General features: G+C 34.4%; 1 protein-coding gene and 2 long non-coding RNA genes across 3 annotated transcripts; 2 read left to right on the top strand and 1 right to left on the bottom strand.

The window, feature by feature from the left end:
* Positions 1–6,249: 6,249 nt before the first annotated feature.
* Positions 6,250–9,512, bottom strand: LOC120169596 (endoglucanase 25-like). The gene is made up of 6 exons (XM_039177709.1): positions 9,040–9,512; positions 8,464–8,774; positions 7,922–8,383; positions 7,257–7,392; positions 6,994–7,166; positions 6,250–6,871 (listed from the first exon to the last, which is right to left on the bottom strand). Exons 1-6 carry the CDS (start codon positions 9,410–9,412, stop codon positions 6,470–6,472), a joined length of 1,857 nt encoding a protein of 618 aa, XP_039033640.1. The 5' UTR covers positions 9,413–9,512; the 3' UTR covers positions 6,250–6,469.
* Positions 9,513–11,860: 2,348 nt separating this feature from the next.
* On the top strand, positions 11,861–13,129 carry LOC120169590. The gene is made up of 3 exons (XR_005520677.1): positions 11,861–11,906; positions 12,892–12,969; positions 13,045–13,129. It is a non-coding gene; the product is annotated as an uncharacterized LOC120169590 (long non-coding RNA).
* LOC120169589 lies at positions 13,126–13,827 on the top strand. Its single transcript, XR_005520676.1, has 3 exons — positions 13,126–13,161; positions 13,625–13,659; positions 13,730–13,827. It is a non-coding gene; the product is annotated as an uncharacterized LOC120169589 (long non-coding RNA).
* The last annotated feature ends 242 nt before the right edge of the window (positions 13,828–14,069 follow it).

The following is a 14,069-nucleotide window of genomic DNA, read 5'->3' as shown; positions in this document are numbered from 1 at the left end:
AATGTTAGGTATGGTTTTAGAAAGTAATAATTAAATGATTAGGACAAAAATGAATAATAGATGGGTGACGAAAAAGGAAATTTACCTTTTCCTAATGAGGGTATGCAAGTATGAAAATCTTTGAATACAAAATATATTATATTTAAAATAAATAAATTTAAACGTTAAAAATAATATTGTTAAAAGAGATAATTTTAAACATAAATTACAGAAAAAATTAAAAAACATCAAGATTATGTATATTTATACTACATATTATAAATAAACGTGGGTGGTGAAAAATATAGACATACTAAATAATTTCTTTATGTTATATAAAACTAAAAGGGTAAACTACGCACTTAGTACCTAAGCTGCCAGTTTTGGTCATTTTTAGTATCTAAATTTCATTTTTTTCAAAAGCATACCTAATGTTTAATTTTTGTTTCATTTTAGTATTCAGCCATTAAAAACTTAACAGACATGCTGACATGGTATAGCTTCGATGGACGAATGACCAATCCGAACGATAGACCCCGAGAGGATGACGAGTCGACCAACATAGTCCAATTTCTCGCCTATCGGATGGTTGACCATGGAGATCGGAGGATGGAGAAATCTAAGAGTACATCGTCGATTTGGGAAGATTAAGGTGTTTCTCGGTGAAACGGAGGTCTGAAACGCATTAAAGGGGTTGTAAAGGCGTAGGCTGGAAAGTTTAGGCTCTATCGCCTGAAAGATGCGATGACTAGCAACTGTAGACGACGACCGACGAGCCTATCCATTAAGTTTTTAATGGTGAGGTATTAAAATGAAACAAAAACTAAAAGTTAGGTATGTTTTGGAAAAAATAAAAGTTTATCAAAACTGATATTTTATATACTAAATACCTAGTTTACCCGGACTAAAAATAAAATAATAATTCAAGTGCAGGTAGGCGTGTAGGGAGGTGGAGATTGAGAAATAGAATGGTAATAATTTGTTGAGTCAAGAGAAACGGAAATTTGAAGAAAATTTCTGAGAAACAATGAAAGCAAGTCCACGTCATTTTCTTTGTTACACGAACATCAAAGGGCGACAAACTGGGGAGAAAGGCACTGGCCAGCTTCGTGGCGGAACTTGGTCATATACTATGGGGAATAATTTAAAATTTTAAAAAATTTAGAGGTTTAAATTAAAATTTTCAAAATTTTTGAAGTATTCAGTTTACATCTTTAAAAAAAATATTGGGATCTACCTATTTTTTTTTTTTGAAAATTTGAGACTTAAAGCTTAATATGAATTTATAAAAAATTTATCAGGGACAAATTAATATTTTTAGAAAACTTTAAGGGTATAAAATTAAATTTTTTAAATTTTTGGGGGCCATGGCCCTACACGCCCAACTACGTTCCACCACTGTTTTCTTCGACAGAGAAACAGGTCCCAAAAAATATAAGGTATAATGACAACACTAGTACTCCAACTTTTGTACATATTGTCACTTTACCTATATTTTTAGAGTATTTTAATCCCACACGTTTCAACTTTTGATCAAAATAGTTAATATTGGATGCAAACTGTTAATTTATTAAAAATCATAACAAATTATTGATGTGATATTTTCGCATATACTTGATTGATGACTTGGTATGTTAGGTATCGGCAAAGCTGACTATTATAAGTAGGAGGGTGAGCGTCTGAGCGATTGCTTAAGGCCCTCGTTTTTTTTCTAGGCACCTAATTTTTCTATCATATTTTTTATGTTATAATTAAGATAGTTAATTCTTTTAACTTTTTATATAATTGAGGCCTCTATTTTTTTAGTTTTATATTTGAGGCTCTTAATTTTTCAATCCCACCTTTTATATTTATAATTGATGCCTTAATTTTTTTCAACCTCACTTTTTACCTTTATAATTGAGGCCCTAATTTTCTCAATCTCACTTTCTACCTTTATAATTAAAACCCTTAATTTTTTTAATTTCACTTTTTAAGCCTCTAATTTTTTTCAAACCCACCTTTTACCTTCATAATTGAGGCCCATAATTTTTTCAATCTCACGTTCTACCATTATAATTGAAGCTCCTAATTTTTTTAATCTCACTTTTACCTTTATAATTGATGTCTCTATTCTTTTAAATCCAACTTTTTTACTTTTATAATTTAAGCCCCTTTTAAGTTGTTAATGTAGTATTAAATTAATTTTTAAAGTAATAAAACATACTTTTATTCTATAAGGCCTATTTTTAATTTCGCTCAGGACCCCGAAAATATTCGAAACGACTCTCGGTAATGGGATACATATCACATCATCATTTTATATGACATGGTACATACCATAACAACATTAAATATATATGAAAATATCACATCAGTAACTTTTTATGCTTTGAATCTGTTTCATGTTTGGCAGTGATCAAATTAGATTAAGTCAGTTTTGTGTATCAGTCTACATTGCACATATATACCAATTGGGTTTTTTATTTGACGTGAAATTAAATAATTAAAGAGTTGTTTTGATTTATATCATTTAAATTAGGGTGATTACAAAATAATATTTGTTCTAAATATATTTGACAATGAATGTTTAATCACCCTGTTACTGTCACTAATGCTCAAAACTGTGACTTCTAAGAATAATAACTATTCTTTTAACTATTGATATAAATTAGTTGGTGTAATTTACCTTAATTTTTAACTTATTTAAGTTCAAGCCAAATGTATTAATTTAACAATGAAAGTCAAAAGGGAGTGATGTTGAGGCACGTCTGTCCATTGCAACGAGTGGCTTGCACTCTTTGGGCGGTTCTCAAAGTCCAAAATCATTGCAATTTGCAACTCATCACAATATCTCAAACCCCGTTTTTGTGTCTGAGATACACAAGAGAAGATTCTTGTAAACACATACAATTATGGTACAAAACAAAAGAAACCCAGTGTTAAAATCACCAAATTTAATGCGCAAAGAGAATATGAGAGTGGGCCCATATGGCTTGGGGTGGTGGTGCAGCCACTCACCGACCTATGGAGGTCTCTCGAGCCGTCCAACCAATGCTGTGAGCCCCTCGAACCCACGTCCCGGCACGGCTCAACTTTTTATCATTATTGCCCCCCACAAAACTACAAAAACCCACTTTCTTCTTATTCTTCCTACGCCAGCATGTGTGATTTTTGAGATGACCATATGGACTTTCCCCCTTTCCCATTCTCTATATGATTCGGTTTCATATATAATCCCTAAACTTGTGGCCCTCCTCTAATTTTACTCTGTTGTATAAATTTTCTACATGAAAAATGAGATTGTAATATTTTTCGACAGTTGATGATTCTGTGAAGGGAAATAATAAAATAGATGGACCGAGGATGATGATAAAAGAGATCTCACTCTTGTTACGAGTCTTATATGATATTTATGCACTAACCTTTATTGTTGTCAAGTATAGATTTATAATGATCATTTGTAAGTTTATAGATCAAATAAATTTAATTGTCAGATATTAGATTATAAATCGCGTAGATTTGTCAAAAGTCACGTTAATAGATTATAGTTGTTGAGAGGGGCTTATGACACTTGGTGGTGCAGCCAGTGGCACCGACCTGTTGAGGACTATGTGACCGTGAAGTCTTGGTCTAGAGCAGTCCAAACCATTGTTGTTAGCCATTAAACGTTACAATCTTGAATTCATTGCCCGCAAAACTACAAAAACCTAATTTTTTTTAATTCATCCTACGCAAGCATGCGTAAGAAATGACTATGAATCTCTATGTGTCAGGTTCATGTATGATCCCTAGGCAAGTGGCCCTTGTCTAATTTTGCTAGGACTAGAGAATGTCATTCCCCCCGTACAACTCTTGGAATTTTCTCATGATTTTTAATCTGAGGAATATGTTTGCCAACAGTTGAACTAATTTCTAACATTAATAAAATACAGGATTAATACATAAATAAGTGTTTAAATTATATCATTATTCTTAAATAGGTGTCTAAATTATTTTTTGATTTATCTAGGGATCTAACGTTATAAACGTTATCCATTTAGGTGTTTCGACTGTAACGGTCATTATAAAAGTCTGTTAAATGACACGTGTCACAAACCTTATAATTTTAAATTTTTTGTTTTCTTAAAAAAAATATTAGAAAAAGCCAAAACCTTTCTTCCCTGCATGCCCCCTTTTCCCTCTCCTGTTCCCCTCTAGTTGCTCCCTCCTTCCATGGCCAAACGGTCGATTAAACAGTCGACCAAATGGTCGATGGCCACGGTCGGCGAAACGATCGATTATTACGATCGAATTTGAAGGGTTGAGTATTTGGGATTTTAGGGATTAAAAAATTAAAATTAAGAATTTGAGAATTTTGAGTTTTGAGATGATTGTAAGAGTTGTGACCGGTCATTGGGAGGTCGGCGACGTATGGGTGGTCGTTCGTTGGCGAATAGGTGGCCGAAGATGATCGGCAATTGGAGTAAGAGTTTGGAACATAATGAACAGTCGGATAACTAACTTGTAATTTTTAATAATCGAATGACTTAACAAAGTAACATTCTATAATCGAATGATCATTTTGTAATTTGTAATAATTAATGGATTTAATAAAACGATACATTATAGTAAGGGATCATTTATGTACGTTACCCTATTAATTTTTCAAACAATTGAAGTCTCTAAAGTAAAAAAAAATCCTCCAAAAGTTGACCGTCAGATCAGACAATACACCAACGTTGACTCTTGAGTATTGATTTCCATTATGTGTGGTCGGTTTTTTTCGGTTTGACTGGTCGGTTTTTTTTTATAAGCAAATTTGTATTTATTCAAGGAAAAACAGTAAAACTGCTACAAAGAACAGGAACAACAAACCTCAACTTCTACAAATAATTACTCTCCTGGAACATAATCCTCTATTTACATCATCACTCGTATCTATACAACTATGTGCAACTTTTATCGTAACAATCATCTCTATAGTATTTAAAATCTCATCATCACTCCTACTTACTCTCCTAAATTGCCTTCTATTTCTCATCCCAAATACAATAAACACGAGCATTCCTAGTTATCCTGATGATAAAAGTAAGGATTTACCCTTAAGATGAGTCAATGCCCACTGAAGCTCGGCATCCCAATCCAGAGCACGCCTAGCAAGGTTACACTTAGCCAAAATAGTCTCTCAAATATTCTTCGAGGAGGAGCACTCGAAAAAAAGCCACCGCGGAAAACACAACTACCATCCACTGCCAGGCCCATGCTCAATAACCTACTTTTGGTAGGAAGCCTTTCAAGGATGGTCATCCACCCACCAATCGCATGCTCAATTAAACGACTGTTCGATTTGTTAGCCGCTCTCCTTTTTTTCTATTATAGAGTTTATGTCACACTTTTTATTTTAATATTAGTTATCAGTCATCGATTTTTTTAAATTTGCTTTTTTTTTCTCTTTTTTCCTTTTTTTTCCGTTTTTAATGAGAATAATTATACTTTTGTAATACGTTTTTCTTTATTTTTACGGTACGTTTTTCATATTCTTTTCCGGTCATTTGCTCACTTCTTTTATTTTATGTTTTTTCAGGATTGAATTTGACGATGTTCAAGATGTCGCTTATTTGTAATCTTGTTGATTTTCTTTGATTTGGACTATCTGATTGAATTTGGAAAAGTGATTTTACGTTTGTAGATAGTTTCTCACGAGATTCGTCTATGATTAACGATTATCGGTGGTCTTTCAATAGCTTGATCTTCTTTTGTGGTTCGTTTGTCATGAAGTCAGGTTTGTTTGTATTTATTTTTTATTCAAGTCTTTGGTTGGATTTGTAACATTTTCAATATGATTTATATTTGATCTAAAATAACTAGTTTCAAATTTTATAAAAAAATGCTTAAATTATATATTTAAATTATAATGATAACTATAAACCCTTATTTTAATTTTAAATATTTTCAATTTTTAATAAGACTAACGACTTCAGTGCAACCTCATTCAACTTCCTACGTAGTTTAAATAGCTTATTTATATATTTTTTTATTAATAATCTAATATCTTCTGAATTTCCCTTTAAATGTCGATAATTTCTTTTACTTTTCTCTATGGGATTTTGTGTTCTGGAAAAGGTTACGATGAGCCTCGTCTATCGGTTTTGAGGTATTTAGGAGACTGTCACAGAATTTAATTTTGGGTATAGTCCAAGAGGATGATAGGTAATTATGTTTGTTTTATAAGTTTGAAATATTAATTTAAATTGTGACGAGGATGAGATTGGGATAATTTTAATTAAAATGTATTTTTATGTATCGATTACCTGTGTATAGCATGAAATCCATTCCTGAATGCTACTACTATTCTCCAGTCCAATAATAATCAAACCACCAGACTTCTACTTCCAATTCTCATCTCCTTTCTTTCCCTTTGAACTACTTTCCCTTTAATGGTGTCATTGAGGTGCCAAAAATATACTTCCAGAATCATACGACCGTTAGTCGCTCAAACCAGAAGCAGATGAAGGATCAAAATGCGTGGTTATGGCTTCCAAGGTGCCGGAGGCGGCGGCGGCGTGGGGAACATTGGTGGAACTGCAGAAAACATGGTATTCTTGTCAATCCCGGTAGATTTGTCGCCAGACAATGCCACGAGTGCCGCAACCAAACCAGCGTTGCCCGCGAGAGTAGGTTCTGTGTAGTTGTAGTTGGTGCGGACGTCGTGAAATCCATCATGCTTGTCCGGTCCAGCAATCATGGCTCCCACGAGTGTGTTCGGGTTTGGATTTTTTGAATCCCTCCATTTCCATCCCCCTTTGCAGCTATATCTGATTTTATTCTTGGGGATAGATGCACCTCTATGGTGAACATGTTTTGGATAATGGTTACCAAAACCCACAACATAGCTCATTTTCCGAGGATTTTTGCCGATAATGTAATCAATCTGCAAAATAACAACCGAAGAAACAAAATCATTGGCCACTGGCCTCGGTATGATTCACGATTTAGTGGCCTGAAACGTTTACCCTCGACAATCTTTCGGGAAAAGAACCAACAACAACATACCTGGTTTTTCGCAAATTCACGCAAGACATCGGTTGAATAGAAATTTGGACCACAATACCAACCAGGTGTATCAGCAGCATCAAGATAATCACTGAATAATGTGGCTAAGAAGGCTGCATTGACAACATACTGCAGAGGCTGAGGCCTACCATGGTTTAACTGAATCAAACCTCCTGTGGGAATGTCCAAAGTTACAAAGGTCAAAACAAAAATATAGCCAACACATTTAAGCATGACACGGTTAAAAAAACAGGAGATTTTACCTTTAGTTCTGTTAAAACTAGTAAAAACTGGAAGGTATGAGCACATAACTATGCTGGTTTGATTGTGAAACGTTCTCAATATTTCCTCGTACGGATATCCAGGACTTAAAAACAATCTCAACCGGCTCAAAAGCACCTAAACCACAAAACATTGGTTATATTAGTGAATATAAAAGATACTTCCAAAAGGCTCTATCGCTAGACAATGAAAAAAGTGATTAAACCCTATATGGGCAGATTGTAGCAGGTAGTAAATGTATAACTTGTTACCGCAAACAAAGCACACTAACAAAATTTTATCCATCTAAGAAGTATAATTAGCAACTTTAACAGCCTTGAAGCTAGCTAAATCGGATCCAGTGGAGACTACTTGATATAGAAGTCAAACAATGACAAAGAAACAAGAACTAGGATGTACATTTACTACTATGAACTAGGAGAGAAAACTGGAAGAAATTTTTCCAGATGGTAGAAAGAAGTCTAATTGATTCTATCGAGAAAATTAATCCTAATTGCATTTGAATATCAGAGTGCAGCAAACAACATAAACCAAACCAAACCTAACATATAAATTCAGAGCAAACTTTCACCAAAAAAAGCCTTACATCAAATAACCAAACAGCGACAAAAGGTGCAAAACTAGCAGACAAGCAGCATAAAGTTACCTGAGCACCAGCAAGCTTGTTATCCCAGCTAAGAACGCCATAATCCGGGCCTCCCCAGAAAGCACCAGCATGCTTGGCAAGTGTAGGACTAGTAGCCAACTTCAGGTACGTTATATTTCCAGTGGCATAGTATAACCAGGCTCCACCCCAAATAAACTCGTCCCAGTAACTGGAAGAGTTATAAAAGAGGGCAGGGTCAGAACCACCAGCACTATATCTGCCTCTTTGATCCCTGGAAAACTCAAAGAGGGTCCGTGCACCATGAACAAGCCTTTGGGAGTATGCCCTGTTGTCTTTGAAAACAATGGAAGCAGAAGCCAAAGCAGCAGCCATTTCGGCAGCAAGATCAGAACAGCTGTGACATTCGTAGACAGGTCGCGGGTAATCAATGTCCTCAGGGCGCATCCAACAGAAATGATCATTTGGTGTCTTACTGCCTCCAGATGTATCTCCTGCCCCAACCTACGATTTATAACATAACAATTAGCATAGAAAATTGACAAATAACAGTGAAATAGGGAATAGTACCAGCATAACCATACCTGCGCTGCAATCTTATCTATTTTATCAGCTGAATTGTTGAAGGTCTTGAGCAGATAATCAGTACCCCATTTGATAACATCCTTAATATGATTGAGTTCCCCGGCAGCCTCGTATTTCGCACTGTACTCAATGACACTCCAGCTCAGCATGGCCATGGCAAAAGATGCAGGGAAGTTGAACTTGATAGCATCTCCGGCGTCGTAGTAACCGCCAGCCAGATCCTTAATTGTAGAGGAGCCATCGAATTTTCCATCATGGAGGCAAGAATTTCCTCTCCAAGACACATTATTATGCATGGGAAGCTTCCCCGCTACAGTGCAATTTGTAATGTATATTATTACCATGATTATTATATATTTAAGACTAATACAATATTAAACTCTAAAAAGCATGGATTTAATCTGATCAAACCAATAACCAACAATTCTATACAATTGAAATATTTTCTTTATATCTTTTATTAATAAACCAATTACGCAACTCTTGGCATCTTGTAATTTCGCAACACCTCAATTTCTGATATAATTAGGATAAAATCTTGCCTCCGTGCTAAAACTAAAGGAAGATAAACTTACAACGCTGAGCATTGAAGAACATGAGCGCCTTGTGAAGGGCGAGAGTGTAGTTATCGGGTGGAGGCTTGCCGTGGTGATGACGCGGAACCGTTTTCACGATTAAGGTGATGAATCCGGCGAGAAAGCCAGAGACGAGCAAGGTCCCAACCGTCCAAACAAAGATCTTGCGGCTGACGATGATGCATCCGAGATCGACGTACCTCTTCTTCTTCTGCTCGGTGGGGCCAAGCAGCCAGCTCTGCTGCGTCTCGTCCAAGGGACGAGACAGCGCGGCCCTGTCCACGTCGTGAAGACTCCTGCTCCTGTCATCGTCGGTGGCGGAATCCGCCGCGTTTATCTCCAACGGACCTCCCCACGGATCTCTACCGTACATGCTCGCCTTGATCAACTTTTCTTCACAGAGATTACAATGACAGTGGCAGCACCGACAGATCTGATCGAAATGAGAGGAAGATGGTGATTGATTAGAAAGGAACGGATGTAGTAAGTTGGGAGTGGCTGATTTTGGTTTCTTCTTCTGTGCATTATTGCTTTTTATGGTGAAAAGGTGGACTCAGATTGGGTGCTAAGCTAACACTGAGCTGGCTCGGATATTCCCAACTCCAAACATAGTAACATACTTTTCTATCTTGGTTCAATTCTATAAAACATCCTTATACTATCTCATTGTTTGGATTTAGTCCTTGTTATAATTCGATCATTTCTTATATTTCTACTTTTCTAAAAGGCTTAATATAAAAATAAGTATCTAAACTATACCCAAACTTGATTTTTGGTATTTAAAGAATTTTTTTGTTAAAAATAGATGTATAATGATTTCTCCATTACAGAAAGTGTCTACCGTTAAACTACATGTGTCACGTTTATATTTTTTTTATTTTTAAAAAACAATATTATTTTAAATTATTTTTTAGAAAATATGAACGTGATACGTGTTATTTAACGGTATTTTTAACGGCATGTACCTAAAAGTATAACGGATAAAATATTATACATTTATTTTTAACAAAAAAATAAATACTAAAAATCAATTTTAAATATAATTTAAAAATAATACAATTTAAATATTTATTTTTATATTACCTTTCTAAAATTATATTTTCAATTGTAAGGAATGGGTTTTCCGTTATTTCCGTCAAATAAGTTACATGAATTATTTTGTTTTTAAGATTTTTAAATACTATGCATTTTCTCATTTCGAATAATATAGGGACTATAAATACTATAATTATAGTAAATGGACTAAGTTATAAAAAAATCATGTTAAATTATGACGGAGTTAATGGAAAAAATTGACTTCAAATGTGAAAATTGACTTCAAATGCTCTAATATACACTTTCCAAATTAATCTAATAAAATTTAATAACTATTTTTAATTTTAGTGATTAAAAAATAATTTTAATATAACTTAATAACTATTTATATAATTTACCCGAAACGAATTAAATCTTTGGCTACAAGTTATACTGGTTCGACCCAAACATTCACAGCGGTCTATAATCATTAATTCGAACGGCTCAACCATTTTTTTATTCAACAGAACCTTTTCCGATACTATGAGACATTCGTATTGTTCTTTAATCATTTTCAGACACCACGTGTATTGTCTGGTCAGGTCTGGTCCTCGCGTATCTCACTCTATCGCTTTTACATGTAAAATTGTTAATATATCGAACATGTTTATAAATTTAAGGGTAAACTACATAAATAGTCACTTTCATTTGGGTTTATAAATTTTTCCTCATTGAATTAAAAAAAATATAAGATTTTGTCACTTTCATTGCATTTTAATTAAGATGTGCTCGTTAAATGTTAACTATCGTTAAACCTTTAACTGTTTGTTAACGTGATACGATAACTATATAAAATTAAAATTACATCATTTTCATGTAGAAAATACGTGGATTAAGTTTTGGTGACTTTTCTTTTAAATTTATACACTTTTGCTCACTAAATTTTAAAAACATAAATTTTATCACTTATGTCATCATTTTATTAAGTTTTTGTCACTTTGACGTTGAATGTCGTTAATTTGATGGCGTGATCCGTTAGTAAAATGGTTTAATTTTTATTTTAATACCTACACTTTAGACAAAAATAATGATTATGAGTCTTTTTGTAAATTCAAATTAGTTCGACAATATTTTAATTTATCTATTTTTAATAGGTTTTATTCTCAACCTCATTGTTGTTCATATTCTCTTTGCTTCTTCTTCAAACATATGTGCTCCATTACTCCATTTGACTTATTTCAATGACTCGTGCAGCATTTCAAGAATAATGAAAGATTTCTAACTTACAAATAATAACACCACAAGTTCATAGAAAAATGAGATGGTAGACGTCTAGAGGTAAAATGAAGCTGAATAATCTCAGTAATGTAAATTAAATTTCAATTTCCAAAGATTGAGATTATATAATGTCAAATCCAACAAGTAACAAGAAGACAAATCAATAGATCCATATAACCTGATAATCGTGTATCACTATTCGTGGTGATTTTCCCTTGAGAAAGCATCTCTAGTAAAACATAATCAATAGATCCAAACAACCCGATAATTGAATATGTGAATTCATCCACTGAACTCGATCCAAAATCCATATTCTTCAACGTCAAATCTTTGTTTTGGCTCAAGAACAAGCAATTTTCTTATTCTAGATCCCTATGAATCACCTTTAACCTCTATGGCATATGCGATATGTCGCACCACCACTACTACACCGGCTTTCGAGTACCTTATTTTCGTGACGACTCGATCAAACAACTCACCACCGGAGCGGAGAAAAAACTTATTTTAATTGTCTTAACATTTGCAGAGTTATCTCAGGAATTGGCAACTGGATTGCAAATGAAGTGCTATACCAAGTTAGTGCACTCTTTACATACAAGATAGATTACTGCATATTTAAGATGTTGTTCATGATAACCCCATGATATTGGCTCTTATGTAATCTATATATGGAACATTCTGATGCATAGTTTTGACATTATAATTCAAAGGAAAATTCTACGATATTTGCGCTGAAAAACTAGAGCTTCCACTTGCGAGTGCGGTTACCATAGATATACTTTTCATGGCTTTGTCCGTAACATGATTTGAGGGAATACGAGTAATAATCTTAAAGTTCCACTTCAAGATAGCTTGTTCAATCTCTTATTTAGTTTGAAAAGTTGTAGAGAAATAGAAAATATTGACTTTAGATTCATTGGTTATAGAATATTGATATGCTACAATGTTATATGTGTAATTGTTTTGATAACATGAGACATTTTCCTCTTGATGTTGGGTAGTGTTCATTTATTCAACAAAAAATCCCTTCACATGCTAGTTGAAAAAACCCATAAGTTTTGACTGCGCATCATCTTGATGCATCTTGATGACAGGTCATAAGTTTTAGAATGTTGGGAGCTTGTAGTAAGCTATACATGGCACTCTTTTGTCTTTTCTTGTTTCCAGCCCCCCTTAATTTTATAAAATGTTTACCAAGTATATTGAAGAAGGTGATTGCTCATTTATTTGGGTAACCAACCAGATAGCATACAATTAGTGGAACCAACTGTTCAGGAGTTCTAATTTTGGGGTTGAAGATTTTTTTTGGGTGGGGATATCTTCAGCTTTATCAATAACTTTATTCATGTGAAGAGCTTTTTATAGAGTTTCACAAGATGAGTTGAGTATGGCTGTACGGTAAGGTGCTAGCCTTCCAGAATAAGCCCTCTGAAGCGTGAAATTTGGTTTTACTTTTATTGAGATGAGCAATGGGAAATATATTTATTGAATGGGCTGATATTTGGACTCAAAGTATTTATAGGCTGTTGCAAGTTTATCATATAATTTACCATGTGGCAGGCAAGGATTCATCCTTTGCAGGTTTCTTCCAGCCTGTCCAAAGAAAGCTGTGCAACTTTACACAAGTGCATCAAGGAGGTAACAGTTGACCCGTCTTGTAGTTGGTAAAAAACGTTATGTTATAATTATGCATTCTTCATGGAAAATATAAAGCTGATAAATATCTGTAGGTCATTCAGTATGCTGTTGAAGTTGATGATGACAGCTCCCGTTTTCCTAACGATTGGTTGTTTCATTTACGATGGGGTAAAAGGTCTGGAAAAATTAAGGGTAAGATACCTCTCAAACTGATAATCATGCCCAAAAAATGATTTTACAGGTTATTGAAACAGCAGTTGAAGTTGGGGCGGATAGTAGTTCAGTTCCCTAGTAATTGGATAATTCATTCTCGCGAAAAGAAGCCTGGCAAGGCTTTTGTTGATGGTCTGGCTCCTGAACTTAAATGTGTTGGCATTATCTATTATCTCCTTTCGTTGGATAAATTGATAACTTCCTTCTGAATTCATGTGTCAGCTTTTATGCGTCCACAACATGAATGCATTAGTGTTCTTCTATTTCTTGATTTTATGTTGGTTATGTTAAAAGATTTTATTTTCACCCGTTAAACAATGTGGCTGTTTTCTGATTGATATCAATTTATGTACATTTCCATTCATGTTTATTAGGCATTAGCTTTTACTTTTTAAAATTATTTTTTTCCTAGAAAATAATATGGACTTCTTTCTAATGACAGGGAAGAAAATTGATTTTATCAATGCTGGTGGCAGGGTAGGTCATTCTAAAATAGAATCCGTCGGTCCATCAATTGCTTTTTAACTGTTTCATGTTTCTGGTATAGACATCAGCGTATGTACCGGAGTTGCAGAAGTTGAGTGGAACATCAGCTTCAAAAGCAGCAGGTAAGCTTAGAAAGCAGGCTTCAAAGAGAGGTAAGGCCAAGGACAATGATGAAGATGAAGATGAAGAAGAAGGCGCTGGTGATGAACCAACGAATGAGGAAGAGGAAAACACTAAAATTACCAAATCTAGAAAGGAGGGAAATCCTAAAGGTCGTGGTAAAAAACCTCCCATGAAAAGAAAAACTGAGGAGAGTGATGATGACGACGACACGACAATGACGATTGTAGACTTGTAGTGGTAAAGATGATGCTGGGAGTGAAGAGGATAATGAATCTCCG

The sequence above is a fragment of the Hibiscus syriacus genome, unplaced genomic scaffold (assembly GCF_006381635.1).
Source record: "Hibiscus syriacus cultivar Baekdansim isolate YM2019G1 unplaced genomic scaffold, ASM638163v2 tig00111769_pilon, whole genome shotgun sequence".
Taxonomy (NCBI): domain Eukaryota; kingdom Viridiplantae; phylum Streptophyta; class Magnoliopsida; order Malvales; family Malvaceae; genus Hibiscus; species Hibiscus syriacus.
The sequence above is the reverse complement of the archived record's forward strand: the minus strand, read 5'-3'. Positions and strand labels throughout refer to the sequence as shown.

Excerpts from the sequence above, each read along its gene's own strand:
- LOC120169596 (XM_039177709.1), bottom strand. The coding sequence starts at position 9,412 with ATGTACGGTAGAGATCCGTGGGGAGGTCCGTTGGAGATAAACGCGGCG. Across the intron at positions 8,775-9,039 it reads GTTCTTCAATGCTCAGCGTT|CGGGGAAGCTTCCCATGCAT; the intron begins GTAAGTTTATCT and ends ATTGCACTGTAG. Across the intron at positions 7,167-7,256 it reads TAGTTTTAACAGAACTAAAG|GAGGTTTGATTCAGTTAAAC; the intron begins GTAAAATCTCCT and ends ACATTCCCACAG.